Genomic DNA, 22,286 nt, shown 5'->3' with positions numbered 1-22,286 from the left:
GAGCGCTAATTGGGGACACTATGAACTGAAATTAACAATTAAGACAAAACAAGTCAATTGTTGGTTTTTGAGGAGAGGGGAAACCGAAGTACCTGGATAAAACCTCTCGGTGCAGAGTAGAGAACCAACAAAGTCAACCCACATATGACGCCGAATCTGGGAATTGAACCCGTGCCACATTGGTGGGAGGCGAGTGCTCTCACCACTGCACCATCCCTGCACTTCTGGAGGGTAGCACACAAAACACAGCTTGGTAACTGGAAAAGTAAATGACAAAAGCGTCGACACACTGACTTTCAAGTCAAAGAAGTTTTATTGCACAGAGTATCATCAGAATACAACGACGAAAGAAATCAACAGTAACTTTCAAAAAATTAATAAGGAAATTTGCTACAATTAACTCGGTCGAAATCGGATATTGATATTAACACGAAGAGATTCGGAACCTCGCTGCACACACATCAAAATAATATAAGATGTCTTTAAAGGAAATGTTGAAGTTCATGTTTGCATCTTTCGACGCACGGATAAATAAAAGACGACAAGATTGAGATGACAAGACTCATTATTTAAAAGTCCTGAAGGTGTAAAAAAATTACACATTTCAGTGGCAAACTAAAAGACATTAAAAAATGTTCAGATACTGGGAGGCGGATAATTTGTCCACGCGTAACTGCTGATGCATCCACTTTCCCTTGAGTTTTGAGCTCTCACTGTGATGTTTTGCGACATTCAACACCAAATTGTATCCCAACATTGAAATGGAACTCTAACACTCCCTGTATTCATAAAATTACCGAAGAGAGAAGGGCGGTTAAAAATGATACAAGTGGCGCAGATGCTGAAAAAACGGTCGAACAGTAAATAAAATGATTCTGAATTACGAAATCGTTTGAATCATCAAGGGTACGTTAAATGTAACGAAATTTCCTTGGGAATGACAGACTTTCTCCGCTAAAGGGCCCGGCGGAACTTAATTACGATCAAAGGCTCCGCTTAGTACACAAGAAAACAAAAATTTCAAACGTCATTCCCTGGACAGATGAGCCAACACTTCTAACGATGAAATAATATTAACATGATTAAAGATAGATTAGTATCCTTACTTACGCCATAAAAAGAACTTCTAAAAGCAACCAGCCATGTAGGAAGACGCTCGTCATATTAAAAAGCCAAGCCACAACGATTCATGATAAAATACAGGGACCGCTCCCGCATGTTCACGACGATCAACTTGATGCCAGCCAGGATTTCCATGTACGATATTGCAATTTTCAACCCGCTTCTTAAACACTCGTCTCAGACCCTTAATAGTTTTCAAATATCTGCAGCCTTTACGAAGTTCTTGCGGACTAGTTCCCGGTTGTACATACTACAGGAACCCGCATAATTACCCTACATATCCGTGGAGACGTTTCAAACAGTGGCTTCATATCTACGTAAGATAACATAATAACTTTCTGTCAAGTTCTTTGTGGTTCTCAAGTTCACTGCCTCAAAGCCCAAACCTCTCAGCTCTCTTTTTCTTTTTAGCCTGTGGAAAGAAAAAATACAAATTTTCTGTAAGTCGCGTATCAAGCCCCCTTCCCCCTTAATCTTGGCAACCAAATTAATGTATAATAGACTTTATTAAAAACTGGATCATTGGATAATGCAATTCGAGAGGTTATGAGCCATTATACCATGATCTACAAACACGGCAAGCATATGCGTGATTTTTGGGCCTTTTTATTTCTATTGTAGTCTAGTTTTCTATATTTTGGGGGCGTTTTTAATAAAACAATTATTCCACTCGCGCTTGTTGGACATGAGATGATTATAGCCAACTCGGCGCTACGCGCCTCGTTGGCTATCTATCATCTCATATCCAACGCGCGCTCATGGAATAATTGTTAAGTATAACAGAGGATATTACATGGCCGCTTGGAGATACGAATTTTCTCTTCAAGTGTTGAGTGATCGCAGCGAACGAGTGAAATATTTTTCAAATATTCTTTCAAACATCAATGAAATACTAAATCGTTTCACGAAGGCATCGAAAGGCGCGATTTTCATGTAACCATAGCAACAGTGGTCTTTTCACGTGTGAAGATATTACCTTTTTTTTCGCGCGAAAGCTCACTTGGTATATCATTGGTGTTTATATAATAATTTATTATGTTCCTAATAATTATAATCACGACCGTAACACTTCATGTGGACTGATCTTCACGTGTTAGGTCTTTTTGAAGGATTAATACCAACTTCTGGTTGTTTGGAAAAGCAGAATAACGACCCAGAACAAACTTCTCCTCCCTCCTCTATCAAACTCCAACTCAAACGTTGCTTGAAATAAAATTAATAGTTTTTCTGGTTTGTATTTTCTCTCATCTATCAACGGTCATGAAGTCTGCAGGTCTTAATCACATGGCGGCCACATTGGCTGTCACACATTGGCTGGATTGCCTGTCACATTAGGGCCATTTATACGAGAGAAAATAAGCCACGGCTAACTCTGGCCGCGGGTTACGTAAGCCGCGAACACCCCATATAAATGGTACAAAATCTACGTTCACGGCTTTCTCAAGCCGCGGCTTATCCTGGCCGGGGAGTTTATACTCGTATAAATAGTTCCTTTCGCGGCTTACGCAAGCTGCGGCCAGAGTTGGCCGCGGCTTAATATTAGGGCCGTTTTTACGAGAGAAAATAAGCCGCGGCTAACTCTGGCCGCGGCTTACGTAAGCCGCGAACACCCCGTATAAATGGTACAAAATCCACGTTCACGGCTTTCTCAAGCCGCGGCTTGTCCTGGCCAGGGAGTTTATACTCGTATAAATAGTTCCTTTCGCGGCTTACGCAAGCTGCGGCCAGAGTTGGCCGCGGCTTATTTTCTCTCGTATAAACGGCCCTATTTCCTCTCATATAAACGGCCCTAATCAATAATAATAACTATTATTAATGAATTTTGCAATCAAGAAAATCTTTATTTGGCAAACAACCCTCTCCTCTTAGAATCCTTAGATTCACCTGTATCTTTCCTCGCATAAGCTTGATGCAGTTATTAATAAAACTTACATCAGTGCTATCTCCAGAAGATGCTGAAGTGGCAATGCCAAACCTCTCTTTCCTCTTTAATATTTTATCCTTTTCTTCAAGCTGTGGATTGAAAAAAACACATTTCTGACTAAACACCAATTACCCAAGAGTTAAATTAAGGGCTGCATAAAATTATGTACATTGCAATGATAAGACCTTCATTTGAAATGCACAGTACTGCTCCAACTTGCAACCATTCATTAGTAATTTGTGCAATGAATGGCTGCAAGTTGCTTGGAAAAAATGGGATCAGAAGGGAAAAACAACTTTCTGATATCTTCATGTTGTACAGTACATGTACATGTAGCTTCATTTTTCTGCACATTTACATTGCAACAATTCGCGAATGTCAGTTCAGTTAACTGCCCAACAAATCTCTCGCCAATCAATACTTTATAATGGGTGAATTTGATCACAGGTATTGCCCTTGGGAGTGTAAATTAGGTACTTATCAATCTGTACCTTGGACATCATGGGGGAAACTGCTCCAAATCTTTCAGCTCTTTTCTTCAGCTTATTGATGTCTACACCCTGTCGTTAAAAAATTAAGTATCAAGCATTACTTTTGGTAACAAATAATGCTATGCCAACAAACATAACGCATAACTCTGAGACTTACCTTTGCTGCAGGAATTGGAGCACTTTTCAGAGCCCCATTACTAGAAGCACTTGTCAAACCAAACCTGAAAGAAATTCATGTGAATGGTGATTTATTTTATCTTTACCTTTTTTGGCACCAGTCACACAGTATTGGGTGAAGACTTAAGGACGGCCTATTTCATTTTTGTTTGGCTTCAAAATAGATTATTGACACAACGAAGGATTAAGTAAAATCACCTAAACCACATGGAAGCCAGATTTTGAGTACACAGCAGGCAATAGGAAGATTAAGCAAAGACCAAATTGAAATTTACAAGGGCACCAAGACCAATAGCTTCAGGGAGCTTTGACAAAAGCTTTGCCTGTCCTGCCTGACTCACCTTTGGGCCCTGGCTTGCTTCTTTTCAGCTTCTGTACTTGGAGGGGATGAACCAAATCTTGACAACCTTTTGGCTTTTTTCTATTGAAACAAAAAAATGCACTGTTTAAGCCACCAAACCCTTTAAATCCTGATAGTGCCATTCATAGATGTAACATAGACATTTATAAATGTTTTTGCCCAATTGCATGTACCTGTTCATCAGTTAATGTTACTTGATCAGGCTTCTTTCCTGGGGATGTTATAGGTGTCTTTTTCCTGAAAAGATAAGAAAAATTAACACAGCCATGATAGAACAAACCTCAAGATGACCCAGTATGGCAACTGCAGTCAAGAACAATACAAAGGAGCTTAAGCAAAGACAACTATGACAAGAGAATGCCTGCACAAAACAAATGGTCCAATGAACAGAAACAAAGGCTTTGCAAGCTCTGAACAAGCACTTAACATTTTTGAAATGTGAAATGACCAAATTTGAGGTTAAGTGGAGGACATGAGAACCTGCAGACAGATTTTCAATGTTCTCTCCAAACATCCACAACACTCATATCAATTTATTCATGCAATGTGCATCATACACATTATTTTACCAAGCTAAACGACTTGAGGTGATCGTAAAATTATCTTCTTGGACAACTTTCTCATAGCAGTCATAGTCATCCTCGCTTATTGCCATTTTCATAATTCTGCAGCATCTTATCTTCAAGCGCTGATGGCCAAACTGCATTTTGGCTTCCATCAATCAAATTTCCAAACATAGCCGGGAAGATCGACTCCACCTCTGGAAAGTGAACTGGAGTTTTTGTTTAGTTCACAGTTCGAACACCATTATGATATGTTTTTAAAAAGTCTTCAGTCAAATGTACCATGGGAATCAAAGATGCTGATTGATGTCACGCATCAATTGATTTCATCATCTGTAGTTGGCATTGGAAGTTTGAATGATGGAAGCCTAAACGCAGTTTGGCCGTTGGGGCTTGAAGATGAGTTCCGCAGATTATAAAAATCACAGTAAGTTGTTCCAGTTTTAAGCCGCAGCAGAGTGCGATAAGGGGTGAATAGAAAGTCTCTTCAGCATAAAATGTTTTCTGAAATTTATCACTAACATTAAATTTTGCCTTGATCAAATAAGACTGGTGTCCAAATACCTTCATGGCTGATAATATTATGACTTCAACTCAACATTAAAGCAACAACATCACATTTCTTCTAACCAGTAACTACAATGACCAGAGTAAAATCCAGTGACAATATATATATCAGTATATCATTTCACTCTTTACATGTGGATGACAAACACTTGGACAACAAAAAGTTAGTGTTAACTCATTTTTATGTTTAAGTTCACTTGTTGTTATTGACCCAAGACTCTCTTTTGAAACAACCCTCCAGCATGTTTTAATTAAGCTCTAAGTGTGACATAAACTTAAATTTGTGAAATTATGGGATTTTACAGGGTATAATGAAAGAACAACATCCAAAAGGCGTACTCGCCAAAAATTAGCATTTCGGGGCAAAACGTCTTTGAGATTTTATTATTAACCCAGTTATGCTCTGACGACTCCATACAAATCCTTCTTAATTCATAACATTATGAACCGAGTCAAATTTAGCAGGATTTGTACAGAGTCATCAGAGCAAAACAGGACTAGTATGAGAGAGATTTTACCCCATAATGCTAGTTTTTGGCACCTAGGACTTACAGAAGTTGTCCTTCCAAAATACCCTAACAAATCCCATAATTTTTTTAAAACTTAATTTTTATGACGTCACCAGTTTAGAACTTTATTACAGTGTAAGTCCCCTACTCCTTGTTATACTTGTCCATAACAACCGATCAGTGACAATTACTCCCGATAAATCACAGTTTATGTTACCATATAACGGTCAACATATAAATACATACGCAATGCTGGAAGATTTTTCTTGATCTTCTGTCACTGGAGTATCCTGGAAAAAAAGAAAAGACGTTATGGAATAACAGAACAAGCAATCATATTGATGAAACAACCTGCCAAAACGTGTTAGATGACATGCATAAAGCACAATAGGAGTGAATGCAAAACTCACTTTGACATTTTCCTTATCTTTCACTGGTTCATCCAAATCCTCAGTGCCTAGATGTTCTGAGAGTTCCTCGCTGTCATCAACATCATCCAAGTCGTCTGCATCATTGTCAAGCTCATCTTCAACATCGTGGTCATCAACTATGTCTTCACTTTCATCTTGGCTCAGAACTACGCCTAATTTACATGTATGAATAACAAAAGTCAATGTTTTCATGTGCATGTTTTCACAACTGGTCTCCAGCTACAACGAAAAGAGAATTTCATCTACATCATCGCCTTCATTTCCACATGAAATCAGCCATGCAGAAAAGAGTATTCAATTCTGATTTGCGAATACAAAAAAAGGTGACACGCTGTTTATACACGTACAGTACAAAGGGATCAGGCTTGAAAACTCAAGGTTCTAAAGGCAGACATTTCACTTCTCTCTTGCTAGCTCTGTTTAGTTGTTTTTACCTCACAATTTAAGGAGCAGGGTTGGTGAAGAGATAGGAGGACCAATCTTCCACTGGTGTGGCTGGGGTTCAATTCCCAGACTCGAGTTGCACTTTTGGTTCTTCATCTACTTACATGTGTTTTGATTTGATTCACAATCTTCCCAATTAGTGACGCCACCTTCTTCCCCCCCCCCCCCCCCCCAAGAATATACAGTCTGCCTCACATGGTTTTCTTCTAAACAAAAGATAAAGTGTAGGCACATCTTACAGCACTCTAGTAAGATGTTAAAGAACTCAAATATTGATTAACCCATTGACGTACAAACCAGCCGAAACCTGCCAGACTTAGTATTTTACTCTGTCTAACGCCAGACGATTTTACTCGTCAATGGGGAACTCCTGGGAGTCAATGGGTTAATCACTCACTGAAAAACTATGTCCCCATTAAAGAAAGTAGGGGATGTAAATTGTATTCCCTAGGGTAGTGATCTGGCCTCTTCTGTGTTATGATTACACTGTATAGAGAGCTTGAAGATAAATACTAGTAGTAATCTCGGATTACTACTAGTTCGACAGTTAGCCCATGTTAACCGTAGGGTTCAAAGCTAGAAAACTAAGCGTGTGACAAAAAGAGACTGTCATCAGATCGAGATCAATAAGCATGCAAGAATTCACGTGAGGGGGCCCCTGTAAACAACAAAATAATCTTTGGGGCAGCTATTGAATGCAAATATAATTAGGTGTCCCTCTCAGAGGAAATCTTGATTCCTTTTGGCAAGACCACAAAATCACCCAATCTGAACAAAATTAGGACCACATAGCGTTAATTGCAGGAACTGCTCCGAGTTTTTTAGAAGTAAACCGCTGATCAGTTTCAATACGTGGTCATACACAATCCTACACAGTCCTACACAGGCCTACGCAAGCCTACATAGCCATACATAACACTACATACCCATAAACAAGCTTGCATAACCATACACACCCCTACACAGGCTTACATATGGCTACATAGCCATACACAACACTACTCATTAGTCTACACAACCATACACAGGCCTACGCAAGCCTGCAAAACCATACGTTTCTCTACATAGCCATACATAACCCTACCCAGGCCTACAGAAGCCTACATAGCCATACACAAGCCTACATCGACATACACAACTCTACATAGCCATAGACAAGCCTACATAACTATACCCAAGCCTACATAGCCATACACAACACTACATAGCCATACACAAGCCTATATAGCCATACACAACACTACATAGCCATACTCAAGCCTACATAGCCATACACAACACTACATAGCCATACACAAGCCTACATAACCATACACAAGCCTACATAGCGATACACGCGCCTACATAGGCATACATAAGTCTACATAACCATACACAACACTACCTAGCCATACACACGCCTACATAGGCATACACATACACAAGGCTAAATAGCCACACACAATACTACATAGCCATACACACGCCTACATAGCCATACACAACACTACATAGCCATACTCAAGCCTACATAGCCATACACAACACTACATAGCCATACACAAGCCTACATAACCATACACAAGCCTACATAGTCATACACAACACTACATAGCGATACACATGCCTACATAGCCATACACAAGCCTACATAGGCATACACAAGCCTACATAGCCATACACAACACTACATAGCCATACACACGCCTTAATAGCCATACACAAGCCTACATAGCCAGAAACAACTCTACATAGCCATACACAAGCCTACATAGCCATACACAAGCCTACATAGCCATACACAACACTACATAGCCATACACAAGCCTACATAGCCATACACAACACTACATAGCCATACACAAGCCTACATAGCCATACACAACACTACATAGCCATACACAAGCCTACATAGCCATACACAACACTACATAGCCATACACAACACTACATAGCCATAAACAAGCCTACATAGCCATACACAAGCCTACATAGCCATACACAACACTACATAGCCATACACAAGCCTACATAGCCATACACAACACTACATAGCCATACTCAAGCCTACATAGCCATACACAACACTACATAGCCATACACAAGCCTACATAGCCATACACAACACTACATAGCCATACACAAGCCTACATAGCCATACACAACACTACATAGCCATACTCAAGCCTACATAGCCATACACAACACTACATAGCCATACACAAGCCTACATAACCATACACAAGCCTACATAGCGATACACACGCCTACATAGGCATACATAAGCCTACATAACCATACACAACACTACTTAACCCATTGACACCTAAACCGGCCTCAACCGGCCGCGCGCGATGACCCCTGAAATACCTAAACCGGCCTCAACCGGCCGTACAAAATGGCGTCTTGATCGGAGTTGATCTTAGGCCTCTACCCAGTCTCCCTTAGGAAATCTAAATTTTCTGTTGTTATGGAGATTTAGTAGGATAATTGACCAATCATTTGCCGTGTTGTGAGCATATTTTGACAGCTGATAAGAGACCTCACAAGGGCTGGCTTTTTGCCCTTTCGACCGCGCGATCAAATTACGCGGAGACAACAGCCGATGCGCCCAATTACGCATCAAACGATGAGGATATTCATGCTTTTTTTTTCGGATTCGGAGGATCTAGGGATCTAAGGGATCTTTTATGGTTTTCCTGTAAGAGGAGGGGATACTAGAGACAACAATTTTGATTTAGATGACTTTAAAAGTGACGAAGAAGACGGTGAAAACCAAGCGACCGATGATAAACATGAAGCTCGCTGGAATGATCAGGTCGATAATATTCAAATTCCAGATTTCGTGGCAGCTACTGCTCTTTATTTCGTTTTAGATAATCGTAATGAATTAAATATTTTTCTTAGTTTTCATAGAAGATGATCCATGGGAATTAATGGTAAACGAAACGAGTAGGTATGCCTGTCAAAAACTCTTAAAATCCCCGAGCGCATTGCCCTTTTTTCATCGAGTAAGCCGCGAAGAATTAAAGGCCTTCGTAGCAATTAACGTCATAATGGGCATTGATTAGCTCCCGAATTTAGCTTTGTATTGATCAACCGATGGATTTTTTGCAAATAACAAGTTTTTTTTTTCCTAAAACAAATTTGTAATCGAAGGAATTTTCGCCTTCGGTATACCTCGGAAGATCGGTATCCTCAACAAATAAATCAATCCGATCGTGCGTTTATATTCTGCAAATGCGAGAAAACTTCCAGCGATTTTCTCTGTTGTTTTTCTTGTGTTGTGTAAGTTATCTTTCAGTCAAAGTTTTCGAAAGAGCATTTTTGTACACAATTTGACCTTGTTTGTTCCCTCATGAAACATGATAGTGATCAACTAACTAAATTAATCCTGCGGTTTTGTGAATTTTGACAAGCAGAAAACACGTGGTGAAATTTTGTTCGGCAGTGGCTTTTTTTCCCTTTTTTTTGCACTTATACCTGCAAGAAAACAAAGCGATTGGAATAAATTTCAAACAATTTTTATCCATTGAGTGGTTAGACTTAACTGTAAATAGCATACGGCATATTTTGAGTTATAATAAATATTTTTCAAGCGCTTTGTTTAGTTAGCGATCAAAAACTTTCTTGATTGCTTAACGCGCGCTGCTTCGAAAAATTCTACCTTTACATTTTCAGTTGAGCCTTAGGACGTGTTTTGAATCACTTTTTAGCAATATTTTTACATCATCTGGAAGTTCACTGTTTCTTCTTCAAGGTGAACTTAATTCTAGAACTCAGTATCTTGTGTACATTTACTGCGCATATGGTTTATTTTTAACGCTCGCTTTCCAATGCAAAACCTCGAAAATTTCCCAAGTTATCTTGCCCAACAAAACAGCGCACGCGAATGAATCATTGGGTTAATTAGTCATACTTAATTAGCATACTTAATTGACCGCTCCCCATAGGGGCTTTTACCTAGCGATACACATGCCTACATAGGCATACATAAGTAGTGTTGTGTATGGCTATGTAGTGTTGTGAATGGCTATTTAGGCTTGTGTATGGCTAAGTAGTGTTGTGCAGACCTGTGTAGAGTTGTGTACAGCTATGTTGGGTTATGTATAGCTATGTAGGTTTGTGTATGGCTATGTAGTGTTGTGTATGGCTATGTAGTGCTGTGTATGGCTAGGTAGGCTGGTGTATGGCTATGTAGTGTCGTCTATGGCTATGTAGGTTTGTGTATGGCTATGTAATGTTGTGTATGGCTTGTGTATGGCTATGTAGGCCTGTGTATGGCTATGCAGTGTTGTTTATGGCTATGTAGACTTGTGTATGGCTATGTAGTGTTGTGTATGGCTATGTAGGCTTGTGTATGGCTATGTAGTGTTGTGTATGGCTTGTGTATGGCTATGTAGGCCTGTGTATGGCTATGCAGTGTTGTTTATGGCTATGTAGACTTGTGTATGGCTATGCAGTGTTGTGTATGGCTATGTAGTCTTGTGTATGGCTATGTAGTGTTGTGTATGGTTATGTAGTGTCGTGTATGGATATGTAGTGTTGTGTATGGCTATGTAGGCTTGTATGTGGCTATGTAGTGTTGTGTATGTCTATGTAGGCTTGTGTATGGCTATGTAGTCTTGTGTATGGCTATGTTGTGTTGTGTATGGTTATGTAGTGTTGTGTATGGCTATGTAGTGTTGTGTATGGCTATGTAGGCTTGTGTATGGCTATGTAGTGTTGTGTATGGCTATGTAGTGTTGTGTATGGCTATGTAGTGTTGTGTATGGCTATGTAGGCTTGTGTATGGCTATGTAGTGTTGTGTATGGCTATGTAGTGTAGTGTATGGCTATGTAGTGTTGTGTATGGCTATGTAGTGTTGTGTATGGTTATGTAGTGTTGTGTATGGCTATGTAGTGTTGTGTATTGTTATGTAGGCTTGTGCATGGCTATGTAGTGTTGTGTATGGCTATGTAGTGTTGTGTATGGCTATGTAGGCTTGTGTATGGCTATGTAGTGTTGTTTATGGCTATGTAGTGCTGTGTATGGTATTTAGGCTTGTGTATGGCTATGTAGTGCTGTGTATGGCTATGTAGTTTTGTATATGGCTATGTAGGCTTGTGTATGGCTATGTCGTGTTGTGAATGGCTATGTAGTGTTGTGTATGGCTATGTACAGTTGTTTATGGCTATATAGGGTTGTGTCTGGCTATGTAGGCTGGTGTAGGCCTAAGTTGTGGAGTGTAGTGCCTGTTTAAGATAATTGGTCAGCGGTTAACTTTTGAAAGGCTCGGAGCAGTTCCTGCAATTAATGGCTACAATTAGGACCTGTTCTCCTTCAATGAAACACACATATTTTTATAAGGTGTCTCAAGCTACTGTTAAACAGAATAGAAAGAAATCTACTCTTTAACCCACCCAATGAATTTATCGTTCATCTTTTGTGACACAAATAATTTATTTCCATAAAACAGTGAGAAGCAACCCAGCTCACCTTGTCCTGATACACATTTCTCTAGTCTTCCTTGAAGTTCACTTTTGTTGCCCTTGGTTGAGAGACCGCGGTCTGCAAGCTCTTTCTTTAAGTCAGCTACCTTTAAATACCGTAACATTTTATGGGTGAAAGCCTTCACTTAAGTTGAGTGACCGGAATAATCTACACAAGCTACAATGTAAATTATGATAGAATGCAGATTCATTAACACCACATTAAATTAACTCGTAAAAGACCACATACTGTAGAAGCTTAACTTCTTATTGAGAAACAGATGTCACAGTTGTGGTGATCAGCAAAAGTGCATTTCACAAGCTAAGAACAAACTAAGCTTCGCTAGATATAACGATGAGAATAACATTTCTTCAACTTTGTGGACGGGTATTCTGCAATCGCCCAGGAAATGAAATGAATAATTACTGCCTTACAACCAAAAAAAAGAGATAAAACTACCTTCAATTTCTTGATGTTAATCGACGTTCCTTCGTCCGCCATTTTGACTCGTCGAACGTTTTGCGCACGTGTTTTTTTACTCCTTGTGTATTGTGGGATAGTAGCCGTACATGACGTATCTTTCGTTGTGTTCTTGTTACTGCTGAAAATGGCGGATGTTTCAAGCTGAATGGTAGAATTTAGAATTTTATTCATTCAATAGTGGATGGGAAGGAAATTCTACTTTCATCATGCGTAGAGGTCCCGGAGGAGTCGGTGCCATTAACAGACAACGTCTTGCTAAGGTAAGCAAATGCTTTACGTTGTATATAAGCATTACTTTAATCAAGAAAGTGCAAACATAATTTCGCTAGTTGTTTTCCCCAGGAAAAGTATGCGACAAAGGGAACCGAAATAGCAGATATCCAGCTCTCTCAGGTATTACAATTCATATCAAGGTTATATCATTTATTCGAGAATATGGGTGCTTATCATATGATGGAAAATTCCGGATGGGTGTCCATTGTTGCTAACATTTGTATCATTTGTGAATTTGGTACGCGATTTTCCGGAAGGTAGAAAACACAGGTCACAGGTCATTGTTTTACCAATACAGAAAGAATCCTTAAAATTCATTTAAGCTAACATTAGACCTAACATTAGCATTGGTAAACGGTTAGGGTTGTAACAATGACCTGTGACTTGTTACCTGTAACCTGTATTTTGCACCTTCCCGAGATTTTCCAATTGCAAGTACACCGACCAACCGGGCGAAATTGCAATTACCTTTAGAATATTCCACTTCAAAGATGAATTCCCATAGACCTTATGCAAAAATGGCTGCCTTTAAATTATTCTTTTGTTCATATTCACAATAGCCCAACTAACCTCGTTCGGGATAACAAATTCTTTAGAATTTTTCTCTCAAAAACGAGGTTAGTTGGGCTATTTTGAATATGAACAAAAGAATAATTCAAAGGCAGCCATTTTTGCATAGGGTCTATAGAACTGCTTAAACATACTGGAGTTGTAAGGTACAAAGCCAATGTTAAATGCCTTGTGATTACAGGGAAGATCTCGTTGATGTCACCCATTGTATTGTCGTTGATGTGCCAACCAGAGCCTCACTGGCTGTCAATACAAAGGGTCTTTTGTTCCCTATTTAATATCAAGCAACTACTACTGCAGCTACATGTACATGTAGCTGTTGTTTAGTTTTGGTGTCAGCCTTTTTCTTGAAATTATCTTGCTCAAGGGTGAGTGGCAGGTGAATCTCCTGTGGAGACAGCTGACAGTTGAACTGCTAGGCATTTCCTCCCAAATTGGCAAGAAAAAAAGAGACAGAGTTGGATACAGCTTGACCCATCTGTTCAAATAATACTTGTCCAATTGTAAATGGTTTGAACCCAGGAGTCATATCATTAAGTCAATGTCATCTCAAACAGTCCTTCTCAGGACTACACTCACCCGGACGATCATACTTTACTTAATAATACTTGTCCAGTGGATAAGTGAGACTGCCAACAGTTTTATTCTATGCAGAAAATTCAGTATTTACTTGCTCACTTTCACACTCTTAGCTCATCTAAGTAAAGTCATGTATGCAAACCTTGGCCAAATTTTAATGTGAAGTACTGTACATGTAAATTGTCTACTCTGGTGGTGACTTACATGTATCCACTGCATGAAGTTATCTAGTCTTTGAACTACTGGGGTGTGATGTACAGAGTAACAGTTGCTTAAAATGGAGCAAAACAAACTTTGAAATTCAACTATGGTATCAAACTTGAAACAGTAAATATTTTGCTGTTCTAGATGGGTAAACAGCTGGAATCATTTAAAACATCACTGGAAGTCTTTGCTGGGAAGTATAAACAGGAAATCAGGAAAAATCCAGAGTTTAGGGGTCATTTTCAGCAAATGTGTGCACGTATTGGTGTTGACCCTTTGGCATGTATGTAACATGACCTTCCTTTTTTTTCTCCTCGTACAGTATGTAATTTTATGTTATCTTCTGATTGAATCTGTTTGATGTGAACCTTAATTAGATTATGGACAGCATGAGAATTTTTTACATTCTTCCTTGGAGCTACACTGTATGAGTAAAATGTTGTACCCTCTGAAAGTGTTGACCTATTTTTTTTTTACTCCCCAACTTTACCTTGGCATTATCACAGCAGAACACTTTTTACCAACTTAAAAGTACAGTCAAGTTTCAAAGTTGCTGCAGGAGCGTGTACCTTGGTAAAACCTCATTTGGCCACCTGTAACTAAGCTTTTCATAGTATTGATCAATATTATCGCTCTCTGCATTAAATTCTCAGCCAGCAAAGGATTTTGGGCAGAGCTTCTTGGTGTTGGAGATTTTTACTACGAGGTATGTAACTTTAGTTACAGTTGTTGTTGCTACATAAAAAAGTAACCATGATAAATTTTATCATCTTAGAAAAAGCCATTAATCTTTGGCTATCCATGAAGGTTCACTAAACTTTGTGTTAAATTACCAATTTAAAAACTCATGTATAAGCAGCATCTTTTTGCCAAAATGTTGGGCTCAAAATCATGGGCGCAGTTTATATATGAGACCATTTCTTTCAGAGGGAGTAAACTGGCTGGTGTGGGGTCACAAATAATAGTAAAGACCTTCAGTAAATCAAGATAAAACATATTCGTCAACCGATCACTGATCTCTCCCCTGCATGCGAGAAAAAACCATGCCATTTGGGAGAACTCACAAGGCTAATGGCGTGTTTGTCCATGGGGTTATCAAACTCTCGTTTAGCGACACATTTTTCTGCGATTGATGGCTTCCATACGTCTTTATAAACATGACATACACGCACAGCTGATGTCCATGCTCATTGCAGTGAACAATGTGACTCGGTGCAGACTTCCTTCTGTAAATGACTTAATGAATATTCTGTGTGGTTACTACCAGTACGTTTAAACAAAAATATTGTATCGTTCCTTGGGCTTTACTTTCGTTTAAATGTTATCGTTTTTATTTCAACTTTGGGCTTTAACAATGAAGACAAGTGTTGTCAGTCCCAAGAATTAGGGAAATAAAAGGAGCAATTATTATTACAGAATATCTGTCCGCCTAGAAGCTTACTACAGCTGCATTTAACCTTGTCACCCTGGTGCCATAAGTGATGAATATGAATATTATAAGACTTAACTGCAAGCAGGAGAAAAGGACTGCCACTGCGGTCTAAAGTCCCGTAGTGAATGAGTATGAATATTCTGAAGTGTAAGCCCAAACCCACCAAAGGGGCAAGGTAGGCAAGGGAGACTGCCCCTTGGGCGGGTTTGGGTGAGGAGATGGGTGACACTTCAGACTATGGTCCACAGTCCCGCAGTGAAAAACTGTAATCAGTAAACAAGTGCTATTTTCTTCACACAATCTCAAGAAAAGTGTGGTGTGTAGTGCTAAAATTTTACAAGAGTACTTAGGCCTAATCATTGAAATGAGTGCTTAGGATTAATCAGGAAGCTACTACTATTTCGGAAAAGTGTACATGTAGTTAATCAAACCACAAAATGAAAGCTACAACAAGGCAATGTTGTTGACGCCACGTTTAAAGAAAGAGATATGATGCACAGTAATTTGTCTTAAACCGTATGCAAATTAGATGTCTGTGGGTAATCACTGAAACGAGCATGTCAGAGCATGACGCAAGTAGATTTCATGACAAAACACCATGAAGCAATTCTGTCTGGCACTGCGGGGCCATGCATTTAAGTGGAAGGGTATTCTGTGATCTAGCCCAAGTAAGGATAGGCCTTTTAAGAGTTGATCAACTTCTTAAGGTCACTGCAAATGCACAGTGTTAGATTTTGGCAAGTTTATCACAAACAACACACGACTTTTTTGCCAGAGTGCTTTTTTCAAGTTTTTATTTTTTTTCTCAAAATCCTGCTTGAAATTTGGGGGTGTGGCTTATCTACGAGTGCATCTCATACACAAGTTTCTACAGTATTGTTTTTTCATTCGTTAACAGCTTGGTGTCCAAATTATTGAAATCTGCATGGCAACAAGACCAAGAAATGGAGGTTTGTGATTTTGAAAACTATTGGATATGCACCCCCTGACGAGGACCCCTCAAACATCTAGAACTGGTTCTGCCAGTAGAGCACTTGAGCTTAGTTAACCCATTGACTGCCGGGAGTGAGACTTACTCTGTCTAATGCCAGACGATTTTACTTTTCATTGGGGGCGGTCCAGTGGGGCTCAGGTGTCAAATGGGTTACAAAGCTGGATGCTACATTGTATAATATTAATGCTTATTTTAAGATCACCCTGAAGTACACCTACTGTACGTGTACCTTTATCTAACAAAATTACTATTCTTTTGCATTGTACCAGGTATAATGGCTTTGAATGATCTGCACAAGAAAGTAATGAAGACAAGCAAGTCAAGACAAGGTGTCACTGAGTAAGTGCAATGACAACATGGTTTTACTTTTTTAGTTCACAAGGAAAATGTAACTGGTTTTGACTGTACAATGGGAAACTCATTGCTTGGCGACAGGAGAATTAAGGACAACTAAAAAATCAGAACCCTACACAGGATTTCTTCAGATGTCCTTCTGCCTTCCACTAAGCAACTACAAACTTGGACATTTCAAATGGAAAATGAAGACCACCCTCCCAATTTCAATGATGAAAAAATGGTGGGCTTCAACTTGAGCATGGATTCATCATTGATTTTAGGGGGATGGGGCTACTAATTTTTCATTTTATTTTGTCCAAGAGGGTAAATTCCCAGACTCGCACATTACACCTGAAATGTCTATACTTGTAGCTGCATTTGACTATACAACTTTTGCACAGATGACAAACTCAGGGAGAACAAGGCTACAAGTTGTAAAGTTGTATTTTCCACTGTCCGAGGAACGAAAGAAGCGGAAAATGTTTTCACACACCTGTGGGGTCTTGGCCAAGTGGCCTCAACCCATTGACACCTGGGAGTGAGACTTAACAGGTTTTACTCTGTCTAACACCAGATGATTTTACTTGTCAACTGGGGGGATCATAGGGCGTTTGAAGTATCAATGGGTTAAGCCACTTGCTCATTGCTTTTTCCAGTTGCATTGTCGCTGTCCGCCTTTGCTGAATGAAATTTCAGAGTGCTAGTTCCCACCCAACCATCATATTACTCAGAGAACATCATCAGCATTGGTTTGGATATTCTATATTTACAGCAGATTGTTAGAATTTAATATTAACCTTGGCAGCTTCTAACATTACAGTGTAAAATTATGCTGTGTAGTGTTACAGTAGTTGTGCCTCCATTTGTATACCATGCTAGGCGGAGTTGGTTTGGGAAATAAATACTCACTTGGTGGCAGTCAACTTGACAATGGCTTCCAGAGGTGCGTGAGAAGTTAGTTTTAAGGCTCTCATTCTCCTCAGTCATACAAGCCAACCAACAGGCTTGTTTTGTGCAAAACCATGGCTAAATACCAACTCTTTTGGCTCAACCACAATTTTGTAACATCAAACAAATATCGGTAATTTGTTTGACATACCGGTAGAACAAATGTAGTTGAGCCAACAGCTAAGTTACCAATACACCCGGAAAAAATTGTTTATTGAGAGTACATGAACAGTGTATTACTTTTACTTAGTCGACATGGTTTGTAAAGCTTACAGCTTGTACAACCAGGTGTAGCCAGTAGCGATAATAAATTATTGAAACAAATTAACATAAGTAAGAAACTTGACTGAAAAGGTGTTACCAGTTTTCCATTTTGTAAATGTGGCGGGATCTCATTCATGATGACCAGAGACAATTTAGTAATTCGGTAGATGGCCATTGCAGGTTTGGAACCTGTAACATCTGCTTGCAAGTCCAATGCCCTAACAATGCTGCCTTGCCGCTACCTTTTTTTCATTCCAGGGATGACCTGGCACGAGCTATTAAAAAGCTTCACGTGATGGGGAGTGGTTTCCAGGTAATACCTGTCGGTAACAAGCGTCTTGTTCAGTCAGTGCCAGGAGAGCTGAGTATGGATGATACTGCTGCACTACAGCTTGCACAGGTTATTGTTGCTACCTGCCAGTCATATTTGTTATGGAGACACAAGCAACAGACTTAGTGATGATCCTCTAAGAATTTTTGTCTCATCCTTGGTCTAAAAGCCTGTGAAACTCATGGATGGCAAACTTGTATAAAAAATAACGCTTTTCTGCTGTTCTTCGCAGAGAGATCTACATGTACTGTAGTACCCACTTTACAACAAACAGCAGATGTCAGGCTTAAATTTGCAGATGTGTATGTCAGTTTTGAAGAAAAGACAAACTCAAGAGTCTTTGTTTTTTCAGGGGAGTGGTTTTACATCAGTTGCAACCTTGACAAAGGATCTGGGTTGGGAAAGAGATCGTGCAATGCAAGTCTTGGTATGCAAGTTGTTATCATAACCTGTGATGGTTTGCTAGTCTTTGCTCACATTCAATTGCATGTTGTAATGGAGAAGATGGGCCTGGTTTGAATGGCAAGATTGAGAACAATCTGAACCAGAAAGGTCAGAGTCTGACCTCTTGTCAAGAAGCCCTCAGATATTTTTAGAGTACTCATATGTCTGAGTTATATGCTTTAATCATGCCCACTGTGACGCCCATAGCCTGCTAGAGCATTTAGTTGTAGCTCTTTTGTTGTCTATACATAAGAGCTGATTCTTTCATAGAGTAACATGCCCAGCACATAATTGTGGGGTTTTTTTGCTCGTATTGCTCAACTCAAAACCAGTAATGGCAAACATTTGAGTTGCTACATGCAGTCTGATCAAAAAGTAAATTCTTGTGTTCATCATTTTGCTAAACTACATGACAATCAGTTGTGAGACTCTCTGTTTTAATCATGGTGTTCATGTGTTGTAGGATCACATGGTTCATGAAGAGATGGCATGGGTGGATGACCAAGCACCCAATGAAAGATTATACTGGTTTCCAGGCCTCTTTCCAGAAACCTGAGCTGTATATAGAGTTACTAAACAGAAAAATGAAGACCTGTAATCACACCAGGAATGATAAAGGATGTTCCTTTTTGTAACCCCTTACTCCCTTTGAATTTGCCACTGCACCAAATCCTGGCATAGACTATGCAACTAAATCAATAAGCCCTACTATTTTATCCAAGTGCGACCACCCAGTCACTGTTGCCTTAATAAGACCAGTGCATGACTCGATGCTAGACTCTTGGGGCATAACTTGTGTATTTATTTTTCTTGTTTGGAATGCACACACTGCAGTTGCTATATGGTTGTTACTATGTAGCAGGCATTTGCATGCTTCTATTCATGCTTTAGTATAAAAGGCATGAATTGTAAGGCTATGTCACTCAACGGCATCTCTTACTTGCTACACTTGCCAATTTTGCAGTTGTGACAACAACTTGACTGTAGATTAATTTGAATATAACCTTTCTGTCCTTCAAAATGAATTGTAAGGATTTTACATTGTTTTCAGGGGTCTTATTATGGTTTTTTTTTTTTTGCCTTTTCCACCACCACCTGTATCACTGTTCTACGACGAGGCTGGTGATAGTCTAGATGTAGCTACAATATCAATAAATGAGATGCCTATTGATGAATCTTGTTTGCATTGATTTGCATCAGTAGGAAAACAATTTCTTCTTGTTTCATTGTAGAGTGGTGTTTAAATGTACTGCGAGTTAAAGCCAAAGCCTCAAAGTGGTGCACATGACAAAGTTTGACAAATTCTATTTAATTTCAACTCATTTTTTTTCCTCTTTTCTCTTTCTCCACATTAATTTAATCAAGCAAAATTGAAATAACTGCAATAAGCTACAGAACTTTCATGATGTTAGAAAGGCAGCAGCCAGCCATTTTCCATTGACAGAAATGTGAAGCTAATAATAACGAGATGCTTCTGGGAAGCATACACTGGGTTGCCTGTGGTACGTGCTACAGAAAATCAGAAGGCACTGAATTGTGTGGTATTGAAATACAGCATTCCAGTCTCTGAAGAATAACAAATAAAAGAGAAGCCAGAAACATTGGCTTCTGGGCTGACATGTTGATAATTTTCAAGTCCCCTCACAACTTCTTTGCACCACAAGTGTGCCCTCTGAGCATCTGACAGATTTGTAATACTAAACTTCACTGAAGTCAAGCCCTGTTTCGCGGGGTTAGTGTTAGGATGGGAGACCAAAACAATAAACCCCTCATAAAAAACAGAAACATCTGACCGAAAATACTATTAACGCTAACAAATGCGAACTCAGCAAGGTACAGATTTTCTTAGCTTGCATTATGCACAACAAATATTGATGAAAAAGCAAATAACTATTGATACATAGCTTTCAGAAAGAGCAGAAGGAAGTTTCCAGGACGGTCGATCGAGAATGAAATATTAACGACATGTAAACAAAATTAATCTTGAACCGTGAATATAGAATATAAAAAGTTACGATCAGCGACAAACATTTTGGGAGATTTTTGCTACGTTCAAGTAAATTGCAAAATCGAAAGTGACATGGCCGGAATTCAGCGGGCGCCGTGATTATGTTACCGCGGCATGTTTACTAGCCAAACAGTGAAGCATCTGTGTCAAATGATGGCAAGATACCGATCATGACTAAAACACCACACGAGTACATACGGGTAACATACGAGTAACATACGAGTAACATACGGATACATACGAATACATACGACTAACATACGACTAACATACGACTAACGCACGGATACATACGACTAACATACGGATACATACCAATACATACGAGTAATACGAGTGTTTTTCTCATAAACTAAGCTCTAATTATAAGCCTTGCAAGCATTTTTGCACGTCAGCAAACACGTTCCCCCCCCCCCCCCCCCCAAGGCTTTCGTTACATTTAGTCACAGTAAAATCAAATCACATGGAGTGCAAAACCCTTAGCTTGCGCTGCAAGATGACAATAGGGAGCTTAAGATATACGACGACGACGTCGACGACAACGCAACAAAACAATGATATCATTGGTTAAAAGAGCATAAATAATCGTGCTGCACGTGCAGCACGGATCTTAGCTCATATTTTTGCGGTTCTCTGCATGACGACGACGTGAAATCAGTAAATTTTAGGTTTTGACGACAACGTGAGCATGCAACAGAGATTCTTTCAATCTCTATTTTTAGTCTGAAACCGCTCGTACCAATTTATTTTTAGGAAACTTCGCCCACATTGTACGAGGTGAACGTGATGGAATAATCGCGAAAGACTTTTACTAGAGCGAAGTTCTACTTTGAGGTGACGTTTTCGTCGACGTCGCCGTCGTAGATCTTAAGGTCCCTAATATATTTTGGATGTCGCTGACGCTGTATGACGTCATCAGATCCGCCATCTTGATTTCACTATTTCACCTTAGTTGCCTTTTTTAATGGCAAAAAAACCATGTACATGTAAAAATGTAGAAGAATTATGTTTAAAATGTCGAATTTTGGGAACAGTTGACACATTAAAAAATGCGCAAGGAATAAACGAACAGCTGCTTAAAGTTTCAGCAACAGAGTAAATCTCCTTTCCAAAATTTGTAAAATTTGAGGGGGGTGGCATCCAACCCTTTCTCACCTCATTTACAAAACCCTGAGGGGGTGGTATAAATACCCCCCTTCCTCCCCCCCCCCCCCACCCACACTGTAATCGTGCTCGCGGGGAAATTAGCAAGTAAACAGAGACGAGACAATTGTAACACAACTTTGTATTTAAGTCCTAAATCCTTCGATGAGAATAATCCGATGTCACAACACGATAACAAGAACGAGAAGCAAAAAAGCGAACCTCACTCTCTCCAG

At 39.4% G+C, this 22,286-nt stretch overlaps 2 protein-coding genes across 4 annotated transcripts; one reads left to right on the top strand and one right to left on the bottom strand.

Annotated features, from left to right (window-relative positions):
* Positions 1-294: 294 nt before the first annotated feature.
* On the bottom strand, positions 295-18,247 carry LOC138044764 (SAP domain-containing ribonucleoprotein-like). 2 transcript variants are annotated; one of them, XR_011131507.1, is made up of 11 exons: positions 12,501-12,643; positions 12,048-12,147; positions 6,125-6,297; positions 5,961-6,004; positions 4,249-4,312; positions 4,056-4,135; positions 3,695-3,758; positions 3,538-3,606; positions 3,055-3,135; positions 1,111-1,534; positions 295-779 (listed from the first exon to the last, which is right to left on the bottom strand). XR_011131507.1 is itself a non-coding variant. In XM_068891189.1 (11 exons), the coding sequence occupies exons 1-11, from the start codon at positions 18,230-18,232 to the stop codon at positions 1,496-1,498; spliced, it is 867 nt and encodes a 288-aa protein (XP_068747290.1). In that variant the 5' UTR covers positions 18,233-18,247; the 3' UTR covers positions 295-1,495. The 2 variants fall into 2 exon arrangements, 1 of the variants encoding a protein (XP_068747290.1); XM_068891189.1 differs by adding an exon at positions 18,222-18,247 and having other exon boundaries at positions 295-1,534; positions 12,501-12,642.
* On the top strand, positions 12,644-19,509 carry LOC138044773 (vacuolar-sorting protein SNF8-like). 2 transcript variants are annotated; one of them, XM_068891198.1, is made up of 9 exons: positions 12,644-12,784; positions 12,867-12,917; positions 14,295-14,433; positions 14,804-14,856; positions 16,481-16,532; positions 16,846-16,915; positions 18,383-18,437; positions 18,808-18,882; positions 19,363-19,509. In XM_068891198.1, the coding sequence occupies exons 1-9, from the start codon at positions 12,731-12,733 to the stop codon at positions 19,453-19,455; spliced, it is 642 nt and encodes a 213-aa protein (XP_068747299.1). In that variant the 5' UTR covers positions 12,644-12,730; the 3' UTR covers positions 19,456-19,509. The 2 variants fall into 2 exon arrangements, with proteins under 2 accessions (XP_068747299.1, XP_068747293.1); XM_068891192.1 differs by having other exon boundaries at positions 18,383-18,524.
* Positions 19,510-22,286: the final 2,777 nt, after the last annotated feature.

The sequence above is a fragment of the Montipora capricornis genome, chromosome 1 (assembly GCF_036669925.1).
Source record: "Montipora capricornis isolate CH-2021 chromosome 1, ASM3666992v2, whole genome shotgun sequence".
In the NCBI taxonomy this organism is placed as follows: Eukaryota; Metazoa; Cnidaria; class Anthozoa; order Scleractinia; family Acroporidae; genus Montipora; species Montipora capricornis.
This window is presented reverse-complemented; position numbering and strand designations above follow the sequence as displayed.

Bases quoted from the DNA above. Each gene is read 5' to 3' on its own strand.
- LOC138044773 (XM_068891192.1), top strand. From the start codon at position 12,731: ATGCGTAGAGGTCCCGGAGGAGTCGGTGCCATTAACAGACAACGTCTT. The intron at 12,785-12,866 runs GTAAGCAAATGC...TGTTTTCCCCAG, and splicing joins ACAGACAACGTCTTGCTAAG to GAAAAGTATGCGACAAAGGG. The intron at 16,533-16,845 runs GTTTGTGATTTT...GCATTGTACCAG, and splicing joins AACAAGACCAAGAAATGGAG to GTATAATGGCTTTGAATGAT.
- LOC138044764 (XM_068891189.1), bottom strand. The intron at 3,136-3,537 runs GTACAGATTGAT...TTCAATCCACAG, and splicing joins TTTCCCCCATGATGTCCAAG to CTTGAAGAAAAGGATAAAAT. The intron at 1,535-3,054 runs GTAAGTTTTATT...TTCTTTCCACAG, and splicing joins CTTCTGGAGATAGCACTGAT to GCTAAAAAGAAAAAGAGAGC.